The sequence below is a fragment of the Syngnathus floridae genome, chromosome 6, assembly GCF_059516105.1.
Source record: "Syngnathus floridae isolate MCC-2025c chromosome 6, RoL_Sflo_1.0, whole genome shotgun sequence".
Lineage (NCBI taxonomy): Eukaryota > Metazoa > Chordata > Actinopteri > Syngnathiformes > Syngnathidae > Syngnathus > Syngnathus floridae.
The window spans coordinates 17026637-17050340 of NC_142418.1; the positions used below are offsets into that span (position 1 = coordinate 17026637).

Consider the following 23704-nt stretch of genomic DNA (forward strand, 5'->3'; position numbering starts at 1 on the left):
GCTTAAGGTTAAGTAAAAGTAATAAAAGCGACATCACGGAGCTTTGGCGACATCTTGTGGCTGCGTTGTGTGACGCCGTTTCGATTAAATTAAACAGTAGCAAGGTTAAAAAGAATACATGTAAAAACGGTAAGGGGGGTGGAAAGAACAATCACACGTTACATGAGCTTAATTTATTTTATTCCCCTTCAGGAAGAAATTAACAAGTGCTACATATAAAAAAAAAAATGATTTTTGGTTTTCAAGCAACTTAGATGTCTCCAAAAACAAATTTAAACATGAATAATTCAACAACATATTACATTGTGTGACTATATTTGGCATAATGAAATCATTCTGGCACTGACCAACAAAAAGTGCTCCTATATTTAACAACCTGGTGCATTTCGTTGGACGGTGACAATGTTTATAAATATTCCATTAAAAATAAATCCTATCACACCATACCATACATAGATGAGTGCAAGTCTTAGACCAGCCCTGTTAATTTTTCCTTTAACCCTCACTGAGCCACTAGACTAGACTATCAATATCAGCCATTTAATGTGCTCTGCAAATTGTATACAGACAGAATTTATCAGTCTTTTTCATGACACTATATCCACCGCCATTGATGGATATAAATGCTATATATGCATTGTAATTGGAAGTGATAATAGCGAATGTGTTAGGAATGTATTAAGCGAGAAAATAAAAAGAAATTTGCACAGCACTGAGGTCCCGTTTGAAATAGAGGACCATCTTTATCGCAGGAGTGGGCAAACTGGCCACATAGCCGTTTCCTAATAATTTCCAAAAGTCCTGTCAAATTTGTTGTATGAATTTGTGTCCCTTCTAAAAAGGGTTCAACAAAATAGCACTGGTTGATTAATATTTTGCACTTCATTATATTATTTTATTATAAATAAAAACATGAAAATGAAAAACTATTTAATTATTTACATACATGCCACGCTTCTATCTCATTTAAAAATAAAATGTGGCTCTCAAGCACAACAGTTTGCCCACCCCTGAAATAACATCTAGCCAAGTGAGTCCGACCGGATACCCTAAAGGCACTTTTCCTCCTGCTCATGCAAAATGAAGGCTGTGTGGTAAAAAGGTGCTCAGAACACAAAGCAGGTCATTTCAGCTGTGGAAATAAAAGAAAATACATTTCAGAAAAGCGACAGAGCGAAGGAATTAAATGTGGTTCTACCTTTGCCAAGGTGCTTAAATGCTTTATATACAACATTGTGCTTTTTATGTTTTTTTTTTTTAAATTACTTACAGTTATATAGGCTACGCCACTTTCCGCGCCCACTTTCCCGAAGTCCCCAAGGCTGAATTCCGGACCTTTCTAAAAACATTTCAACTACTTTTAGTGAGTCAAATAAAGAAATCAAATAAAATACAATGACTTTGTAAAGTGCACCACCAAGCACCAAAACATGAGCATGACCCAGGAATGCATTTCAAGAAGAGAAAATGGAGTGTGTCAGTAATAAAATCTTACTAATATAGTGTTCTATGGCTGTCACGTTTGGTGATGTAAAACCGAAACTCTAACACTAGCTTGAACCCTGTGGCTAAAATAAAATAAAGCAATGGTCCAAAACATACAGTACAGTACTCTTGCCGTCTTCGGGGAGTGTGCTGGTTATAAGGTATAGTAAGAAAATAATCGTTTTCTACTTTTCTCAATCAAAACATTTTTTGGACCTTCAAATTGCACTAGAATTATCACCTTTTAAATCCAGTATTTTAAATAAAAATCTTTATAGATGTTTGGTATTTTTCATATTGTTGACATCTTTTACAGATGTCTAAAACATTTATGGTTTATATTAAAAGTAATTTTGTGTGTCTGCTTTGCCTTTGAATTTTCCTTGTATATGATTTGAATATGTTGAGAGGAAAGTCGTACCCATGTGAGATGAAGCCACAGATTGATCAGAGTTGCCTGAGTAGGAAGGTCCCACAAAAAAAAAAAAAAAATCTACAAGTGCAAATTTTGCTCAATTTATGCTCTTCGCCAGTAGAGGGCAGCAGATGATTTTCCTCCAAGCTGCAGCAGTCTTCATACAAAAAATAAGCCAAACAAGAAAAAGCCAGAATCCCACCGCCACAAACTAGTCTATGTCAGAGGTGTCGTTGTCTGACGGCAGATAATTGTTGCCTTTTACCCGGATGTACTGGATGTTCTGATTGCTGAGGTTCGGGGAGGTGCCGCAGGAGCAGAACGGACCCGTGAACAGGTTCTCGATGTCCTCCAGCTGCAGGCCCTGCGTCTCGGGGAGGCACCCGAACGCGAAGATCAGGCCCAGGACGGTGAAGCCCATGTACACGAAGAAGATGCCTAACAAAAAGACAAATTTCATCAGCGCTTTGACCACTTAAACTGGTCTTCAAACCCTAACTCTGTTTAAAAATCGAATTAGAAATTCTCACGCCATCTTGTGTGAACCGAAATTAGACACCAAACTCGGCTCGAAAATGCAAGCCTTGTTTGAACAGTCACCTTGATAGGTGATGAGCTCGGCGATGTGAAGAAATGTGAGAGAGAGGACGACGTTGAAGATCCAGTTGACGCCGGCCGAGCAGGCATTTCCAGTGCTGCGAGCCCACAGTGGGTAGATCTCAGAGTTGATAGTCCAAGGCATGGGGCCCATCCCTGACACACACACAGGCATTCCCGTTCGGTTATTTTTATTTTCCACATGCATGACAATAGACACAACAATTAATCACGTCATGATGACAAGTCGTATTGTTTCAAAAGCATGCTTGCACACCTGGAGCAAAGAAAGTCAGGTAGAGGAGGAGACCCATCAGCACGATCCAAGAATAAGACGTCGGGCAGAAGTTGTACGCCCAGAATGGACCCTCCGGTGAGTCCGTTTTGTTGGCACACCTGTCGAATAAAAAGATAATTATTTTTCCAATTTAAGTCAATAAATGAAAAACACAACAACCTACCGTCCCCACGCCGAGTGCTCGGTGGTCTTGGGATCGACGGGCAGGCAGGCGGAGTCAAAAACGCCGCTGCTGCTGTTCTCGCGGTAGCAAAAGCCACAAGCGGGATTCAACATGCAGTCTCCACAGTGGCTGATGAGAACAACCACATATTCATGAAGACCAGGCATACATTGTCATTAAAAAATTATTATTATATTTACCCGTATTGTACGCAGGAGGAGTTGTGGGAGTCGAGCGGTCGCAGTGTTACTGCGGGAGAGTACTGAGCTGACAGCAAGAAGCCCAGTGACAAAACGCTGAGACTCAGAGCGGTACCTTTAAAAAAAAGAATCCAGTATTAAAAGTGATAAATATATATATATTGCTGAGACCTAACGGGCAACTCTTATGATAAAAACTAAATAAGTATTTTGTGACCGTTATTTCTTGGCACTGCACAAAAGTTCTGACAGGTGTTTTTAAAACGCAAGTGAAACGCATTTACTCGTTCAGGCCTCACTTTTGTTTGTTTAGAAATTGGGCCTGGTTCTTAAAGTTCATTGCGGTGTGTCAAGTTTGAATAGTAAAAACATTTTGGGCTTCAGCTGCAGTAACTGTTAACGTGCTAATTAGCCGCGCCTTCAGGTGCATTCCGTGTTGTAATAGTTTGGAATTTTCCGACGAGTTAGTTTTCATTTTGTTTTAACCTCGGTTGGTTTTGTTTTGAGTTTTTCCAAAAATACTTGGCCAACTCACCCGTGAGACTGGCCAGCGTCAGTTTCCTGCGCCCGACTCTGTCCACCAGCCAGATGCTGAGGGACGTGCACACAAAGTTGGTCCCGGAGGTGACGGCCGACAACCAGATGGCCCGCCTCTCTTCGCGCACACCTGACATCTGCAGAATGGTGGCGCTGTAGTACCTAGAAGATGAAGAGGAGAAGGTCACGCCAGGTGCCGAATACCCAGACCCCCCCTCCGAGAAAAAAAAGACCTACATGACGGTGTTGATGCCTGTCAGCTGCTGGAACATCTGAAGGCCACAGCCAACGATCAGAGCCCTGCGGGTGGGCCCGTGGCGGAGCATGCGCAGAAGAATGATCCCACCTGGAGAACAAATGACGACATTTTAAATTGGATTGAAATGATATTTAAATCATGAGCCTTTCCGAATAACAAATATTTACAGCCAACTCGCCCCCTCCTCACCTCCACGCAGTTCCTTCTCCTCCTCCTCGATGCTGGTCCTGATGTAGTCGAACTCCTCATCCACGTCCTGGCAACCTCGGATGCGACTCAGGACGCGGCGGGCCTCCTCTTTTCGGCCCTTCTGCAACAGCCAGCGGGGGCTCTCGGGCAGGAAGAGGAAGCCCACGAACTGCAAGATGGAGGGCAGCACCGACAGACCCAACATGTACCTTGAGCAACGAAAGATGGACGTGAATGATTTTGAGACAAAGGGGTTATTTGAGAGGAAAAAAAAAGCTCATTTCTATTATTTTTGTAGAAGTAGATGTTGTGAGAAAAAAAAAGTTTCACAGCCTCTCTGGCGTCAGATAAATAAAGCAAGGTAAAAAAAAAAAACAAAAAAAAACAGAGCTTGTAAAACTTGTTTTGGAAGTAGCACTCAGCTGCAGATTGCATCCTTGTCTGTCACATACAAATTACTAATTACCCGAGGTGTTAAGATATATACGTAATTACCTCCAGCCATCGTGCTTCATATAGCTGAAGGCGCCGTCCACCACGCTGGCGATGAACTGTCCGGCGGTGATGAGAACGGTGATGACGGTGACCAGCTGGCCTCGCATGTGGGGGGGCGACACCTCGGCGATGTACACGGGGAGCGTCATGGAGGCCACGCCTGGTGGGAAGAAGTTTGAATGCTTGCTCGCTAACAGTTTTGAACATTTTTGAAATTTCTTTACGACAGGAAAAACCGCTTTTGCTGACAAAACAACAACAATTGCTAGTACGGGCGCAAACGCTCCCAGCTCACTATTTTTTCTGCTTCACTCAAGCGGCAGAACGATAAACAAAGAAGGGGGGAAAAAAAAAAAATCTTAGATTGGTGTAATTAAGTCAGGAATCAATTATATCAATCAATATTGAATTTCTACAACTATATTTGAAATATATATTTTTTTAAATTCCTGGTTTATCGCAAAAATTTCTACACGGTCCCAACAGACTCTCACCAATCCCAAGGCCGATGATGATCCTGCCAACCAGGAGCACCTCCTTGTTGGGTGCGAACGTCAAGATGAACCCGCCGAAGGTGAAGATGAAGCTGGCCAGCAGTGTGCACTTCCTTCGTCCCAGCAATCCATTGAGGAAGCCACCACACAAACTGGAGATGGCCGCTGCCCCCACAGTACTGGAGACCACCAGCTCCTGCCACAGGGTGTTGAGGTTCATCTCCCGCTTGAGGAGCAGCATGGCTCCTGAAACCACGCCGGTGTCATAGCCGAAGAGGAAGCCACCCAGGGCCGAGAAGAAGGCCAGCACGTAGACGAAAGGCTGCGTGGGGGGGTTCCGGGATATGTCGGACGGGTTGATGAGACGCCGCTCGCCATCGTCCTCTGCAGGACTCTGATTCTTGATGCCCATGCTGACGATTTTGCCACTGCTGAAGTGCGTCAAGCTGTACTCATCGTCCTCCCTGTTGCACATAGGAAGCGGGGAGGGTTCAAACTCAGAAGGAAAACAACAACTTTTTCCTTGCCTCTCACTCGGGAGCTGTCAAGTCTGGGTGGGCTGACAACGAAGACCTCCAATTTTCACTTGACACTTGTCGGACATCATTTACGAAGCGTCTTCTACGTTTTTCGAGAAGATCCAGAGACTAATTTTGCTCATTTGAAGGAGCTAAAGTGTTAATTTGGCAATTTTTTTTACCCCCTTTGCGAGAAAAACTCACTGGAGCGTCGTGTCGTGCGTGTGGGGAGGGGAATTGCGATTTCAGACGACTTTGTTCAATTATTATTGCCGAGCTGATACGAATTACGCCCCAAGTCGCTGTTCCGCCATGTTTTCGCGACGTCACCAAACCAGCCACCTCACCCCCACCAAAATGTGACGTCATTTACATGCGTCGAATGTACGCTCCATAAATACAGTAATGTTTTTATTTTTGTGGAGAAATTATCGGTTACTATTATAACAGACTATTTGTATTCTCACCACGTTGGATATTAAAGTAAATTTTAAAAATTGTTATTAATGGCTGATTATAATTTTGGAATTTCTGGAATAAATATCAAATTGGACACAAAGTAAAAACACCACACGCAACAATTTTGCAGGATGTACAATGATATTTCAACAGCAAATATTTAAAAAGAATTAGGCCTTTATAGGCATATGCATAAACTTGTCTGACTTGTTTGGCAACCTGACATGACAAGTGCTCGCGGTAATATAGTATCATTATTCTTTAAACAAGGCTCCAAACGGTTTTTATTCAGTAGGACTTCAATGTATTTTTCCATTCGGTGTTAATGAAAAGTGTATTTGAATAGATATACCTCATCATAAACCCACGACTTGTTTTTGTTTTATTATTCTGTTTCGAGAGAGAAAAAACTTTTATGGTAATACAGACATGTTTTTATCCAGTTCACTCTAGATATACTGAATATCCTCATTTTGGCAGTTTTTTTTCCCCAAAAACATTGCCTAAAAAGCCACTTCTCCTTGGCATTCGCTGACTACGCATAAAGACCTGCGAGCTTTGTGTTTTATCTATTTCTTATAGTTAATATTTTCATATAATCTTTAACACTGTTACTTAGTTTTATATTCTGTATTTTGAATGATATTTTCAATGTACCGTATAATTTAAATACATTTGGAAGGCGGCTACCTGTGTCAGTATAGGCTTCAAATGCCTTGGACAATAACAAGGCCAAAACATTAAAAAATAAATAATGTAACAACTGGAAATCTATCAATTGATTTATCGGTATAATCCGATTCTTAATTGGTATTGTGGTAATTTTAGTTTTACACATGCAGAATTAAACGACCACTATCAATGCAACGAGACGACCTCTTAGGGAGAATCATTTGCACCTCTACTATTTGTACAATCGATAAAAATAATTATGTATTTATTTTGTTTTAATTGCGTCTTTTTTCCAACGCGGTACGGCGCCATGGGTCAATCCCGATACTTTTCATATTGCGGCTGTCACCAGACATCGACGTAGAAGAAAAGAGGGGGAAGTGAGGGGGTAGTTCATATTACAATTTTAAACGCTTATTCGCAGAAAGACACCAAGAAAACAACACGGAATCTTTCGAGTAAATTATAATTACTCACCGAGTTTGAATGACGGATAAATTACCGGAGAGGAGACGAAATCCTGGACGACCGCTTCTTTCAGTCGCGTTCCAAACGGGAAGTTTGTTTCCTGTTCCTGCACGGAGTCATATGATGTGATCGTGGGAGGCAAAAACACGCCTGTCTGCGGCTGTCACAAACGGAGCACCACACACACACACAAACAAAGAGCGAAGACAAAAAGAGGAAGGCGAGCGAAAGTTGACTTTTGGATGAGACATGCGCCCCGATGCGGTGACTAGCAGCAGCCTCCCGTGCGGCCCTTCTTGCCGGCCGGCCAAGCTGCCGTGGCCGCTCGGCCCGTCGGAGCCTCTCCTCGAAGCTGTCATGATCTGACTGCCCGGGGCTCGTTCGACGAGATGGACAACAAAGAGGAGCTGGAGGAGAGGTTGAGGAAGCTCCTGGTCAGGCTCAAGAGCCCCCAGGAGGACAGGCAGCTTTGCACGCTCATTCAGATCCTGCAGGATCTGCTCTTCCTGTCTCGCACCGACCATGGTAGGTGATACCTCGTGCATGGCTGCTTGTGCGTCACGTTGAGCATCACGTCCAACCAAATCTTTCCACTATCACTTTCCCGAGTAGATCAAATGTCCATCTACGTTTTAGTCACAATGTCACTACTTCTTGACTACTAGGTCCAATGTTCCTCTCCCTTGACCTTCCAACTCGTGTCCATCCTTCTTTGATAGTTCCAATGTCCAACTAGTCCCTTAACTACTCCACCCCTATCTAATAGTCCTAACTAGTCCTGCCGTAATAGATCCATTGTCCATTTCGTCCTTTAACTGCTCTGACCCAGAGTTGGACTTGAATTTTTTTTGTAGATATGTTCAGTCTGTCCAACTAATCTTCCTAGTAAATCACATTTCAGAATCATAGCAGGGCCCCAAAGCAAAAACACACAAAAGTGAATTGGTCTAAAGGATCATCTTTGTTTCAGCCTGTCAGCTATTTGCAAACAAAGACGTTCAAGAGCCACTTCTGGCTGCACTGTTGTCACACATGGAAAGCAGAGGAGTTCAGCAGGTACTTGAACGCACCGCCACTTTTTGTATGGATTAGAGTTTTATCCCAAATAGTAATGATGTCATCCTGTTGCCGAAGGTGGGCTGGTCACTGTTGTGTCAATTGCTGGAAATACGTCCAAGTATGCTGGAGGACCTAAACACACCTCACCTGTAAGTAACTGCGTCTCGCTAACAAAATAATGAATTGCTGGGCCCATTATATCTGCCGATATTGGTCATTTTTAATATAATCAATTGTTTGTGCACGCAGGCAAATCCTCAGGGTTCTGACTCAGTACCACTCTGACTGCCGAGTAACCACAGTCGCACTCCGATGCCTGGCGCTCCTTCTCCGCTCAGGTACTTTTGGGCTGTGGCTATTTTAACTTTACTTTCAGTTCTTTTTTTTTTTTTTTTGGTGTGGCGTGTAAGTGCTTTCGTTTTGCTGCAGCAATTGTTCACACGCAATCATAAGTAACAACTAAAATAGTGCAAATATTCATTTACTGTCGTGCAAACATAAAACAAGTTTATTTGGCAGGACAAAAAATAAATATTGAAATGCAGTAACAGTGAATAAAATGAAATGTAACCTAAGAAGTAACGAGTCGCTTGAGTGAAAATGTAACCCAGAAAATAATAAGTAGTTCCAGGCAAGAATTTTTGCATACATGTAACCCAGAAAGTAACTTAAAAGTCACAACGTAGAAAAAAAATGTTGATGTAACTTGTCGGAAGTGAGCCGTGGCCTAACCTAGGAAATAACGTGGAAGTAAATTTAGCCAGGAAGTAGGTGGAGCTAAGACATAATTACAGAAACATCAAGCAAACTTGAAGTAACTTTGCCAAGAACAGAAGCTTACCTTACTTTATGTTACAAAAGCAAAATGAAACCTCAACCGCAATCATTAAACCGCAAAGTTAAGACAATGGATCCAAGATCCAGACAAAATTATCTTTCATTACGGTGCGGCATTTCCCTTTGTACGAGTGCTTAATTAAGGATTGCGTAATTAAACCTGCTAGTGGAAACGTTCAACTCTTCCGTCTAATGTTTTTCATTTCCACTGACAAAAAAAACTAATTACCTGAGTATGCACCTACATCGACATTTGCATTCATGTCAGTGTTGAACGTTTTGCAATTTCGCCCAATGGAATTCTCAATTAAAAGTCTGCCATTTTGTTTTAACTTGATTTTTTTTCCATGTTAGCTACAGCACAGTGGCAACATTTGAAGGCTCATCACTAAAAAAAAGATCAAGATTGCTTGTGAAGACACTTTTGTAGTCAAAACCATGTTCAGAAGATCAGCTTGTTTTGTTGGAGAGCATGTGACATCATCAACTGTGGCTTCTTTCCGTCACACAGACGCCATCGCTCTGCTGCTGCTGGAGGAGGTTGAGGAGGACGTGTTCGGCCTGGTGGTCCAAGCCATGAAATCTTTCGCCTCCAACGAGGAGGTGCAGCTCCAAGGCTGCCGAGCTCTCCATGCCCTCCTTCATCGAGGTGAGCCAGAAGTGACAAAATATTTTGAATGAAATTATGTAATGCCTTTTATTTATTTTACAATGGTGCAGTGAGGGATGAGCATTTGGTGGCGTTTGTGGAGAACCAAGACCACGTGGCGGTTCTGGCCGCCCTGCACGGGTTCCCGGAGAACCCCGAGCTGCTGCTGCAGGCCATGAAAGTTCTCCTCCCCCTGTCCAGACCCAGTAAGACTTTCCTCCATCATTATTGCCACAATCGAGTATACAAATATCTTAAAGTCAGTTTGTCAGATTGTGAAAGTCTATCATTATGTTTTTAGCTTGGTCAAAGCCATGTATTCTTTTTTGTTGCCATCTGGCAGAAAGTCTAACTGGGATCAAGTTTCTGTCAACCCTATGAAAGCAAAACTTGAAATGTTAATCGTTTCTGCCATTCCGGGCATTCCGGCTCAACTTGACTAACTTCCAATTCAGAAGCGTGTTTACCGCTGTGTCAAGTGCTTAATTAGAGCCATCCTGATGTTGTTTTTGTTTTTAAAACCTGTCTTGGTCAGACAGGCCTTAAAAAGGTTAAAAATAGTAGCAAAAACAAGGAGAGGCTAACGTGCTAATGCTACTAGGTGTTGACCACATCTATACAGGCCACAACAAGGTTAAAAATAGTAGCAAAAACAAGGAGAGGCTAACTTGCTAATGCTAATAGGCAATGACCACATCTGTACACCCCAAAAGAGTTCATAGATGAAGTAAAATACATTTTAAATCATGTAAAAGTGAGGAACAGTCTTCCATGACTGCTTCATTGTCACATTCCTGTAATTCAGCAGCCATTTTAACTAGCGTTCTCCTTTAGCAACTCTGCTACCTTTGTCCTCATAAAGACTTTCATAGATCAATTACTGTAAAAAAATGTTCCCTCCATCCCTAGTGGATGTAATTTGACCTCATTATATTTGCTTTATTATTGTTCTGCGTGGAAATAGGTCGCTGATGATGTAATGTCTCGACATATTTAGCCTCGGCATAAATGTCAATGCTTGGTGGACATTATGATTAACAGCGTGGGACTTTTTCCCGCAGATTGTGTCATGGCTTTTATTCCGTGGCTTTCTACGAAGTGGCAAAGGATAACTTGAAATTGTTCTACTTAATGAACTTGAACAAGGGCAACTGTGTATACTGTAAATATTATTTGCACTATTTGGAAATTGAATTTGCGGATTGGGAACATTTCAATCTCCATTAAGTATGAAATCTCATATTCATAACCTGCAGAACATCATAAGGGAATTATGGAAGTTTTGCATTTCAGTGTTACCCATTGGTGCATGATAATTGCTTTCGTTTGGGGCGCTCTTGGGGAAATTCCGTAATTAGTGTTCATCAAAGCATTGGAATTAGCCTAAAAGGGCTGATTCGAACCAGATTGGCCAACTTCCTGTTCATTTATTTTGCTGCCAATAAACAACGCAAGTATTCATACATCAAACAACAGCTGCTAAATTTCCTCAACATTTATAATCATTTTGTAATATTTTCCTGCAGGCAGCAATGTGGAAATGTTAATGTCCGGCAGCGCTCGCTGCTATTCTGCACTCATCTCGGCCATGGATGCCTTCCCTCAAAACGAGGAGCTCCAGGAGACAGCGTGCTGCCTGTTCCGAAGGTTCACGTCAGGTCAGCAGAATCATCATAATTATTCCCATATGAATATAAAAGACGAATCATGTTCAGCATGTCCGTCACATATTTATTTACAAGTGGAAAAATACCATGTGCGGTGAATTCTGTTCTAAATTCACCCGCAAATCTTCAATACAGGAGGACTGTAAAAAATATTTAAAGTATTTTTTATCTGGCAAGCATATTTGAGCACATAGCGTGAGCTATGACTAGCTGTACACATGCTAACTATGTTAACTATGCATGAACATGTCAGTTGAGCACTTAATGACTCACGCACAGTCACTTTGCACAAAAAAAAAAAAATGCAATGATGAGAAGTAAACACGGATAAAAACAATGCATGTCTTTTGGGCGTCGCCGTTCTTGTAAATGAATACCTTGCGGCGAGACGTGTTTGACATAAAGAAACTTTGTGAAACAAATTAGTCAGATTCGGCAGGTCTATTGTGATTAATCCGTTTGACGTTATGTGCAATTATGCGTGTGTGTCGACTCAGAGAGCTACTACAACATCCTGGTGCTGAACGGCGTGGCCCGGGTGGCGGTAAGGGCCTGTCGGACGTTCCCCCACAATGCCACGTTACAAGCCGCCGCCCTCTCCTGCCTGGCAGACCTCAGTGAGAACACACAAAAATTTAAGCACAAAATACACAAAAATTCCCTCACACGTGATGCTCCTCAGCGTCCAGCATGGTGGAGAGCCGAGCGGCGGCCGAGCAGGGCTTGGAGGACGGCGAGGCGGAGGAGAACCGTGGGGGCGCCTCGGGGCATCTGGATTTGGACCTGGGCTGGATGGGGCTCTGCTGCACGGCGCTGGATCTCCACGCCGCCGACTCGCACGTTCAGGTCAGGGTGAAGCAAAGCCAATTTGAAGTGAATTAAATGTGATGAAATCGGATGACCCCTTCCAGGAAGCTGCATGCTGGGCCATTCACAGTCTGTTGGTCCATGGAGCTACAAGGAGTCAGCCAGAAGAGGAGCAGGATGATCGGTACTCCATATTAGTATTCCAACAGTCTTTTTTTTTTTTAAATTGATGACGATAAGTTTAGAAACATTTTGTGGTGCATCTCTTTGTAGGACTCCTGTTCACAGACAGCTGATGGCGGCCATGTTGCTTCACTCCTCCTCGCCCCGTGTCTTCCAGGCTGCCACAAGCGCCATTGCCACACTGGTCACACGAAATCGTAAGTGGGCCCGGGCTTCCTACATGCACACGTAGTAAAATAAAAAAATAGCCTCAATCGTGGACTTCCTCAGACCTCCTCTATTTGCAGAGGATGGTGAGCAGGTGAAAAGTAAAAATGTGAAAATAATTGACACAAATATCTCACGTTGCTTTCATAGCTAAGATACGTTCCACACTGCTGTCCAGCGGCCTCCATGTCAACGTGGCGGAGATGATGAAGAAGCACCCGGCCTCAATCCGGGTGTCCGTCAACGCCTGCCGCCTGCTCGGCCTCCTCTTCCGAGGCCGGACTGCCGGCCTGGATGAGCTCAACATGGCCGTGGGTCAGATCCTGAGCGTCATGAAGGTCCACAACTTTCAACCGGAAGTTCAACTGGAGGCCCTGCGAGCCAGCCTGGTCTTCCTCTGTCCAGGTACGATGGGCTCGGTAGACCCGAAGTCCAAATGCTTCTGTTGAATGCTAACACGCTAACCTTTCCAAGACCGGAGCTTACGAGAGCACGGCTCCTCGGTGGCGGACCCCGACATGTCCGACGTGTCCCTGAAAGTCCTGAAGAACCAGTGTGTGGTCGAAGGTGCACACACTGTCTACCTGGAAGTCCTCAACAGGGTATGAATGTTTCTGAATTTTATCGACACATCGCCCCTATTTAGCAGTCCAGAGGAATTCTGGGATCGGTTTATTATCTCTGTGTGTAGTTCATCAGGTGTCCGAACATCCAGTTGTGCGGCTTGAAGGTGCTCGCCTCCCTGGCCGACTGCTCAGGTGCAGTGGATCTGCTCTGCCAGCAGGGGGCCATCGACACGGTCCTCCACACGCTGCAGATGTTCCCACAGGATCGAGGTGCGTTCATAAAAAAATATATATAAATAAAGTCACTAAAAGTTTCCAAATCATCCCGCAGAAATTCACTACTGGGGTCTGACCCTGCTCAGCTACCTGGTATCCAAGAAGAAGCTCTCCAGGATGATCGTTCCTGTACTAGCTTCAGTCTTGGTGGCCTCACTGGGCGAGTACAAGGAGGATTATGACTTACTGCTCAAGGTAGCTAAAATCATCTAAGGCTATGAAAGATAAATTATAATCGTATGTGTGTCTTCAGTGTTTCCAGGTGGCTCTGAGGATGCTGGACGCTTGTTCAGGATCGGCTGTGGAGCTCCAACGAGAAGATTTTGATCGGCAGATATTCCAGCACCTCCGAGACTCCGACATTCCCGAGCACGGCAAGAATCCAGTATGTCACACCGTTGACACATTTTGACACTGAAATGGATTCCACCACGCCATCCCTGTTTTTATATCTTCAGCTTCGTCGGTCAGCGTGCTTGGCTCTGTCCAAGATGTGCGCCAACTCGGAGCTTCACTACAGGATGCTGGAGAAAGCATGTGAGGACGGAGACACCGTCATGGCAGAGTGTCTCATCGAGCTCGGGGCCGACGTCAACAGGAAGACCAAAACTGAGTCCCTCATCTACCAGGTGTGGATATCACGGGTTTATGACCTTCTCTGCTAACCCTAAGCATGTTTCCATTGTGTGTTGTAGGTGTGTGAAAAGGGAGGCCCACTGGAGTTGGTGGAGCTGCTGTTGAGCCAAGGCGCCCACGAGCAGCAGCTCCGCCGGGCCTTGGCCGTCAGCGTGAAACGCGCAGATGGCCCCATGGTCATCCAGCTGCTGGGCCGTCTGGGCCTGGACCTCAACAACAACGCTTTGTGCCTGGGTGGTTTTCGCCTGGGGCGTCTGGATGCAGCTTGGCTCTGCCCCCTGCTGGCCCAGAGAGGCGGAGCGCATAGCCTGCGTTACAGCACAAGTGAGAAAGCTTCAATATATTTTTTCCTGGCTCAAATTAAAGTAGTTAAGCTAGTTCCACTCTTGTTATTGATTTCAGGGCTTTAAAAAAAAAATTAAAAAAATTAAACCTGTATTCAAAATTTGAAAGATACATTTTTTTTTTAACTTTTGTTGTATTTTCTAACAATTTTTAAAATGTTGACTGTTACAAGATATCACACTTATTATTTCAAATTATTCAGTGCAAAATGTGTCACATTTATTTATTTTATTTTTAATTTTTTTACGGAAAATTTTAGATTGAATGATGTGACACGTCGCCTTCCAAACTAAGTAAATGGAAAAACACAGCAAAACCAAGCAGGCACTCTTGGGGCAACTAAGACAATGTTCTTTATGCTGAAACCACGCCTATCTACCAGCTCGTGTGATTTATTACCTGGTTTGGCAATTTGCATTCACCTTCAGCAAACAACAATGTGACTGTGGGAACCAAAAATGATGTCGCAAACAGGTCGAAGGACAAAACATGCCTGAAGCGTTTTTGTATGGTGACTAACATTGACTTTGCGTCATTGTTATTTATTCAATTCAATTCACCTATCTGAAAATCAGTCAAACCTGGTGACAGCCCAAAATTAGACAAAGCGGCCATTTTAAAATTTTAAAAACATCAAACCCCTCAACAAAAAAAAAAACAATTATTGGATGTGTATGTTCTTTGTCTTGAAGGTAAAGGAGCTAGCTTGGCACGCTACATTCTCTCCTTGCAACGCTCCAGGACGCTGGGAGCTCCTCTGAAGTCTCCAGGAGAGCCCTGCCTGACGTCTGGATACATGTCGGACGAGAGCGACGACTCCAGCTTCCTCTCCATGGACGAAGGCCTCTTCCTTGACGACATGGAGAGTGACGGTGAGGAACGGTGTTTATTTATAACCGTGTGAAGAGTTCTGAATCGTTCTCTGTTGATTAGGGAGCGATTCACTGACGGGGGTCTCCCTGAAGCCCCACAACAACTCCACGGAGGAGTTGAGGGGGAGTTCGTTCAAGAGGAACCACGGACGCCGCAGACACGCCAGTGCGGAGGTATTGGAAACATTACAGTCATCGTACATTGCTGATTTATTTATTATAGTTAGCATTTTATGCTAAGCTATTAAGTCATTCACTGCCGGGGACGTTTATATTCGTCATTGTATATATTTGGTACGTCTTTGACCAGTTTGCCTGCGAATTTCTGGTTTGCAAACTATTGTAATGACTCACAAATCCCTGTAGATGGCGAGGTACCGTATTTTCAGGCCTATTGTTTTTTTTTTTAATCATCTTCTTCTCAACTCCCTGTAAAAATATTTACATTTGATAACGACATTGTTTCTTTCCCCAGAGTGGTCCGATAGACGGCGAGCACAATGAGCACAGACGATATGGAAGACACCAAAAAAGTATTTGGACATATTTTTATAAAAATATCTCTGGATATTGTAGTTTTTAAATTGGATTCGAAATTCTGGATATTTGCATTTCTAGCGTTTGGGTCTCTGGAGAGCTCATTGGTGCTTCCCAAGGAGAAGGAGAAGATCCGCCTCCTGGACCTGTCGGGGAACGAATTGGACTGCCTGTTGTGCCTGATGGACCACGGCCCGGTTCAGCAGCAGCTGGCTCACCTTCTGAGACTGGACCTGAGCCACAATGTTCTTCTGGAGTTTCCACCTGCGCTCTGTCAGGTGACCAATTTCTACCAAATCTTTGGTTTTATTAGCTGGCTTGTCTTCACAACTGTGTCTTTCGGTGTAGAGTTTGAGCAGCTTGACCCGATTGGACCTACAAGGCAACCAGCTTCAGTCGCTTCCGGTGGAGCTCCTCGCCTTGCCGTCGCTCGCCACGCTCAACGTCTCCCGCAACTGCGTAGGCCCGCACCTCGTTTTGGATGCCGTCTGTCCGTCGCTGCGGCAGCTCAACTTGTCCTTCAACAAGCTGACGACCTTCCCGCACCAGATAGGCCGCGCTGCCGAGCACCTGGAGGAGCTTCTCATGGAAGGGTAGGAACCCGGCAAAGTAGCCCTAAAAAGCTTCTCGGATGTCCAAACGATTTCCACCGCCGATCTTCAGGAACAACGTGACCGAGCTCTCCGTGCCCCCGTCGAACCTCCCCGAGCTCAAACTGCTGGACGTGAGCAAGAACGCCGTGACCAACATCTCATCTAGCTTCTTGACAGGCTGCCCAAAGCTAGAAATTTTCAACGCCTCCTCCAACAAAATAGGTGTGGCACTTACTGTAGATGTAATTATTATTATTTTTAACAGAGATAATTATCATCTGAAGGTTTCTTGGAACAGCTCCCGCCAAAGCTCATAACACTGAAACTTGCCAACAACAATTTCGCTGGCGTTTCCGATGCCATCCTCCGCCTACCGACGTGAGTCAACCACAAAAATGTATTTTGCATTCTGTCATTTGCATTATTCATTTTGTTTCAAGTCATTTAATTTTTTTGTTTATATTTGTTTAGAATTTTAATTATAATTTTAATTTTAATATAATTGTAATTTGTTTATATTTAACCGTTGCATCATTTTATTTTTTTCCCACATTATAATCATTATCAAAGTCATCTATGATCATTATATTAAATATACTGTATTTTTATATATTTTTTTAATTTTTATCCCCAGCTTGAGATCGGTGGACATGAGGACCAATCAGATTGCGGTATTACCGGGCCCGGGCTCGTGGGTGTCCAGTAACCTACGCGAGTTGATGTTCAGCCACAACCTCATCGGCCAGCTGGATTTAAGCGGGCCCGTCCACAAGTGGACCCGACTGGAGAAGCTGCACTTGAGTGACAACAAGCTCGTTGAGGTGAGATGAACGTTGGGGAGCTACAGTAGTAGAACCAGGCGATCCAGAAATGATGATTTTTTATTTTTATTTTGGTACATTGGTTAGATCCCACCACAGGTCGGTCTGCTGGAGGGTCTCACTTCCCTGGACGTGAGTCGCAACTCCGGCCTACGTTCCTTTCCCGACGAGATGGGAAGGCTGGGCCGACTGTGGGACCTCCCGCTGGACGGCTTGCGACTCCAGCTGGACCTCAAACTGATCGGAAGCAAAACCAAGGACATCGTCAGGTAGAAGAGAACATGGACCTGTATTATTTCTTTCATTTTACAATTTAAGAAGGTTCCTCTCCCTTGCTCAGGTTTCTCCAGCAGCGTCTGAAGAAGGCCGTTCCGTATTACCGGATGAAGCTCATTGTGGTGGGGAATGCCGGCAGCGGGAAGAGTAGCCTGATCCATAAGCTGATGAAGATCAAGCGTTCGCAGCAGTCCTCCTTCAAACGGACGGCCGGGACCAGCGTGGACGTACGCGACTGGACCATCAGGGAACGGGACAAGAAGAAGATGGTGCTGAATGTCTGGGATTTCTCAGGTGCGTGGAGTCACACAGGTGAATTAAGACCCGGGAACTAAATCCAATCCAAACATCTCAGGTGGCGATGAGGTGTGCGGCTCGCAGGCTCATTTCCTCTCCTCCAGAGCGCTCTACCTGGTGGTCCACGACTTGAGCAGAGGAGCCCAGCAGCTGGATGCGCTCAAGCCCTGGCTCTTCAACATCAAGGTTGCCACGACAACAGGCCGTGATTGCCGTGGGTGCCAGATAATCGAAATGTTTCACTTCCTTGTCGAAGGCGCTGGCTCCTCTCTCCCCGGTCATCCTGGTGGGAACGCACATTGACGTGAGTGACGACGTGGCCTTCCAAGCCTGCTTCAACAAAATCCGCGAGGAGCTGCTCAAGCATCAGGGCTTCCCGACCATCCAGGACTACTTCACCGTGTCGGCCTGCGAAGACTCGGACACCCTCGTCCGACTCCGCAAGGCCATCGCCAAGGAGGCCGCCGACTTCAAGGTAGCTCCACGTCATTCCATCAGAATCATCTCTCCTCACCCCCTTTCGACCCGCAGATCCAGGGTCAGCCCGTGATGGGCCAGCTGGTTCCCGACAGCTACGTGGAGCTGGAGCGCAGGCTTCTCCAGGAGAGGAACAGGGTTCCGAAGGAGTTCCCCGTCCTAATGCGACAACAGCTGCTGGACCTCATCCAGGAGAGTCAGCTGCCACTGGAGGAGGCGGAGCTTCCACACGCCATCCATTTCCTCAGCCAAGCTGGTCAGTGTTAGGCTGCTAATAATTAGCACGTTAGCGCTTTTTTTTTTTCTTCTTTAAGAAATGATCTAAAAAAATTATTGAGCTTTATATTTTTTTTGCATCTTCAAGGGGTCTTACTGCACTTTGACGATCCCACGCTCCAGCTTCAGGAGCTCTACTTCATCGATCCACAGTGGCTCTGCAACGTCCTCTCGCAGGTTTGTCACAATTTTGTTTCGTGATTAAATGAAGACCACTGGAGAAAAAAATGTTAAGTGCACTTAAATGGAGAATTATGATTTGCAGAAACTCACCCTGAAGGATGGATGGAAGCATCGTCAAGGAGTGCTTCAGCGCTCAGCAGTGGAAAACTTTCTTCTCGAGACCAAATGTTTCCCCGCTAGTCGTGCTGTGCACTACTTGAAACTTCTGGAGAAGTTCCTGATCGCGCTGCCCTTTGGACAAGATCAGCTGCTTGTGCCCAGCAGGTACAAATGGAATGCAAAAATTAAAATGGAAAAACGTTATGGATACCTTTTGATTAAACTCCAGTTTAGCAAAAGACAAGCCGAGCATTGAGCTACCTCACTGCGAGAACTCGGAGGTGATCGTTCGAGAGTACGAGATGCCGTACTTCCCGGCCGACTTCTGGTCGAGACAGATCGTCCGCTTGCTGGAGGTCTCGGCTTATTTGCTCTACGGCAGAGGTAGCGAGAGCTCGCCAATCACGTCTCGCCGCACCTCGGAGTCATTCATGTGTGTGTGTTTACACAGAGAAAGCGTGCCCGCCTGAAAAAGTGTGCTGGAATCGAGGCGTGTACCTAAGCTGGTCCATTGAGGTCTACTGCCTGGTGGAGGCGGCGCGGGAAGATGTTTCCAGCATGCTCCGGATCACCGTGCCCTGCTCGCGGAAAGGTATCCGAGAAGATGTTTTTTTTCTCCCTTTGTTTTTTTGAGCTCACTTAAAAGCCTTTCCTTGTACAGCAACAATTTGTGGTATTCCAACCAGCAGATGGCGCTGTTGTCCTCTCTTCCCAATATTGATTACAAACTATGATGAATCTGATTACAGTTGTCATTGTTTCACTTCCCGCCAGGACGGGTGCTCCTGGGTCAGGTGGTGGACCAGGTGGACTCCCTGCTGGAGGAGTGGTTCCCCGGCCTGCTGAGCACGGACGTGCACGGCAGCGGGGAGGCTCTCCTGAAGAAGTGGGCTCTCTACAGCTTCCAGGACGGTCACGAGTGGAGCAAGATGCTGCTAGAAGACCTCTTTGCACATTTCGACCAAGGTGAGACCTCACCGTGTTAAAACATCTTCATAAAAAAATGTAAGAAATACCTATCTTTTCAGACTTTCTTCTGGTGAACCCTGAAGACCCTCGCTGCACCATTCCCATCTCTCAGGTCGCTCCAGACGTGGTCCTGAGTGATCAGCCGGCTGGGACTACCTTGGACAGCGACGAGCTGCACGTGGACCTCTCCAAAGCCAACCTCCTTGGTGAAAAATGAGATATATATGGGAATTGCATGGAGTGTTTAGTAAGCGCATGTGGTGAACCAACAGGGGACGGCGGCTTTGGCACGGTCTACCGAGGCATCTACAAGAATGAAGAAGTGGCTGTCAAGTTATTCAACAAGCACGCCTCAGAACTTTACATCTACAGACTCCTTAGACAGGTAAGCGCCCCAAGATTCCACCTCCATCGGAACATCTTCCAATATAATTGGTCTCCAGGAGCTGGTGGTGTTGGGTCGCTTGCGCCACCCCAGCCTGGTGGGCTTGCTGGGGGCCGGCTCGTCTCCGCACGTCCTGGTGATGGAGCTGGCCATGCGGGGCTCCCTCGACTCCCTGTTCCAGCACAAGAAAGGAAGCCTGAACAGGAAGCTCAGGCACAGGATCGCTCTGCACGTGGCCGATGGACTACGGTAAGCGACCATGTTGCGAAAATTGAATTGAATGGAAATTTTGTCGCAAGTACAGATTCGACGATTTAAAAATAAAAAATGTCCTTGGCACTAAGTGAGGTGATCCGCTGCGTTCCATCAGGTACCTCCACTCGGCCATGATCATCTACCGCGACCTGAAGCCTCACAACGTGCTCCTGTTCAACCTCAAGACGGACGCCGACGTCATCGCCAAGATCACCGACTACGGCATCGCTCAGTACTGCTGCAGCATGGGCGTCCGCAGTTCAGAGGGCACGCCAGGTTAGATCGTCACCCGACCACCTGATGGTCTCCGACAGCTCAACTGCAAGACCTCGCTGTCGTGCAGGTTTCCGCGCACCCGAAGTCGCCAGAGGGAACGTGACGTACAACCAGCAGGCTGACGTCTTTTCGTTCGGGCTCCTTCTCTACGACCTGCTGACGGGCGGCGAGCGCATCTGCGACGGGGTCAAGTTCCCCAGCGAGTTTGACGAGGTGGCCGTGCAGGGAAAGCTACCAGGTAAACAGCAAACTGACAATTTGAAGCACGTCAATCATTCAAATGGATCTTTTCTTCAGTTCCTCCAAATTTCGCAGCTAAATATTTAAAGATAAAAACATATTATTATTATTATTATTAAATAAATGTTTCAAATGTAAATATTTCAAGATGAAAATTATTATTATTATTATTTATCGTTCCAGATGTGTGCATAACAGCATAAATTATTATTATGATTATTTTTTTTTAATTTAGATCCGGTGAAGCACTATGGCTGCTCCCCTTGGCCTGACTTCCAAGCTCTGATGAAGGATTGCCTGAAGGTTAATCCTCATGATCGACCCACATCTGCTCAGGTGAGAACATTTTAAAATTTTTGAAATCCCCCACAATGCTCGGGTAATATTTAGTCGCTGATTACATTTGCGTTGCAATCAGGTGTTCGCCCGGCTCAACTCGGGCGAAATGTTATGTCTGATGAGAGAGATGCCGCTGGCCAGGCATGTGCATGCCGAGTGCGTAACGGTGAGCGGCGCCACCGCCTGGCTGGGAGGGGGAAGCAGCACTCAGAGGACAGGAACCGTCACCTCAGTGGACCTCGGAAGCAACCAGGTCACCACACAGGTACCCAAACACGTGACGATAACCACAGAACAGGAAGTGGAGCTCATCATGATGTATGACAAATCTTCTGAAACTTCTTCATTCAGGAGATCGACAGCAGTCCCGTTTTATGCCTGGTGACGGTCCAGATCCCCGGCGAGACTTCCGATTGGCTGGTGGCCGGCACGCAGTCGGGTTCGCTGGTCGTTCTCAGCGGCCAGAACCCGTCCGCGTGGTACCGCTTAAATAACGTCACCGATTCCGTCACCTCGCTCTACTTTCACGTCAATCCTCCACGCCTGTGAGTTACCACAAAATTTAAATTCACGACCCTCTTTGATAATCTACAATATGCATTTTTTTTAGGCAAAGAAAAAACTACTTGCTGGTCGGCACGGCTGACGGCCTCCTCACCATTTACGAAGATTCCGCTCTCAAGGTTCGAACAGAAAATCATTTTTATCTTTTTTTTTTTATCTGCAACGCTTTTCTTGCATCATTAGGAGTTTGGTCAGCCGGTGAAGTCGCTGGTCCTGGGCACCGTCAACACTCCCGTGGTGTGCTTATGCTCGTCGTCGTACTCTCTGGACGGTCGCTGCGTTTGGGCCGGCTGCGGTACCAGGATCCTGTCATTCGGCGCCGACTACGACGTGAGCAGGAACATGGACACCCGCAACACCGTAACGCTCCCGTGAGTCCAGTTCGAGTTGACGCACCGACTGGAATACTTTACTCAAAACCAGAACTTTGGTTCCGTAGGAATCAACCCAGAGGCGAGGCCAGCGTGTGGCGGATGGCGGTGGATAAATACGTGTACCTCAGCAAAGCCGGCATGGCCACCGTGGAGGTTTGGGACAAGAGGAGCGAGCGTATGGTGGACTGCATTGACTGCGCGCAAATTATAAGGTCAAGCAAACAAGAACCGCCATGCTCACTTTTTCAGTCCGAACTTAAAATCAACCTCCTCGTAGACGCGGTTCCGACGGAGGGGGCGAGGCGGTTGAGCCCGCCGACGGCTCCCAAGTTTGGGCCCGGTGGGCGCAGGTCAAGTCCCTGCTGGTCGGGCAGAGCACTGCCACGCTTTGGGTGGGCACCCGAGGGGGCCACCTGCTACTTCTGGACTTGGGGAACAAGCACCACACGTTACGGGTCATCCCACCAAGATGCCACTCGCTACGATGCGTCGCCTCGGCATTCATAGGTGGATATTATTTATTCGTACACTGAATTTTAAATCTCACCTTCAAATCTTCTTCACAATTTCTACAAAAAATTATGATTGTGATTGATTCGGCTTTCTCAGAAATGCAAAACTGGAAGAATGTGGTCCTGGTGTTGGGCAGAAGACTCCCGCAGGACAAGAGCGAGTGGGGTGAGAATGCTTTGGCAAGAGTTCAGTGTGGAATCTTGCTAAGCGTGCTTGTTCCGGACGTTCTCAGACGCCCAGTCGGTGCTGATGGTGTGGAACAGCACGATGCCCTCCGAAGTTAAAGATTTGAAGAAACACCTTGAGAGGAGAGAAAACATTGCGGCCAGGATGAGAGAACAGCTGCACAGCCATGACTGAACACAAAGGTTGACTTATTTTATATACGCACAAACACACGTGGATATAAATCTTCTCAATGTAATATTACAAAATATCTAAATAGAACTTTTTTTCTCATTTTCCAGAACGTTGGTGGGAAAGGGATTAGGTTTGACCTCAGTGAGCTCTTGAAAGAAAGAGGAACCTTAAATTCCCCAAAATCGTAATGTTGAAGAAAATGAAGATGTGAGATTGATTTTAAAGGGACACAAGTATTATCCATCAGGGCCCATGAGCAACAATTACATTTTTAAAAAAAAAAAAAAAAAAGAAAATACACGCGATGCTAATTTCAAGTCATGTGATCATCACTCAAATGATTGACTGCACATTTTTTTTATGATAATGATTCCTATCTGTGGTTTACATTACACGCAAGTATAAGAATAACTTTACAATTGTCATATTTCGAACAGACCAAGGAGTGGTCACCATATTATTTTTGTTAAATGTTAAAATAAACTATTTGAAATTTTGACTTTTTTGCTTACCGGTT

At 45.5% G+C, this 23704-nt stretch overlaps 2 protein-coding genes across 5 annotated transcripts; one reads left to right on the forward strand and one right to left on the reverse strand.

Annotated features, from left to right (window-relative positions):
• Positions 1-163: 163 nt before the first annotated feature.
• Positions 164-7733, reverse strand: LOC148396969 (proton myo-inositol cotransporter-like). 4 transcript variants are annotated; one of them, XM_088379916.1, is made up of 13 exons: positions 7259-7725; positions 5133-5596; positions 4639-4798; positions 4144-4352; positions 3933-4041; positions 3694-3857; positions 3159-3273; positions 2959-3087; positions 2775-2893; positions 2501-2653; positions 2166-2338; positions 1271-1339; positions 164-1132 (listed from the first exon to the last, which is right to left on the reverse strand). In XM_088379916.1, exons 2-13 carry the CDS (start codon positions 5542-5544, stop codon positions 1124-1126), a joined length of 1821 nt encoding a protein of 606 aa, XP_088236042.1. In that variant the 5' UTR covers positions 5545-5596; positions 7259-7725; the 3' UTR covers positions 164-1123. The 4 variants fall into 4 exon arrangements, with proteins under 4 accessions (XP_088236042.1, XP_088236043.1, XP_088236040.1 ...); XM_088379917.1 differs by having other exon boundaries at positions 1907-2338; positions 7259-7724; XM_088379914.1 differs by having other exon boundaries at positions 164-1339; positions 7259-7733.
• lrrk2 (leucine-rich repeat kinase 2) lies at positions 7165-23686 on the forward strand. The gene is made up of 51 exons (XM_088379909.1): positions 7165-7774; positions 8220-8305; positions 8384-8457; positions 8558-8646; positions 9657-9794; positions 9866-10000; positions 11321-11452; positions 11959-12078; positions 12144-12307; positions 12373-12452; positions 12542-12648; positions 12809-13063; positions 13133-13260; positions 13350-13494; positions 13556-13695; positions 13754-13885; positions 13959-14129; positions 14196-14460; positions 15174-15353; positions 15415-15527; positions 15829-15886; positions 15972-16168; positions 16239-16483; positions 16554-16705; positions 16768-16861; positions 17118-17304; positions 17392-17573; positions 17645-17874; positions 17936-18063; positions 18134-18352; positions 18409-18610; positions 18719-18807; positions 18896-19077; positions 19142-19296; positions 19364-19504; positions 19687-19878; positions 19941-20087; positions 20154-20266; positions 20325-20515; positions 20637-20797; positions 20865-21035; positions 21273-21373; positions 21456-21641; positions 21728-21921; positions 21987-22059; positions 22124-22311; positions 22380-22526; positions 22592-22821; positions 22924-22992; positions 23060-23195; positions 23295-23686. Exons 1-50 carry the CDS (start codon positions 7639-7641, stop codon positions 23185-23187), a joined length of 7542 nt encoding a protein of 2513 aa, XP_088236035.1. The 5' UTR covers positions 7165-7638; the 3' UTR covers positions 23188-23195; positions 23295-23686.
• Positions 23687-23704: the final 18 nt, after the last annotated feature.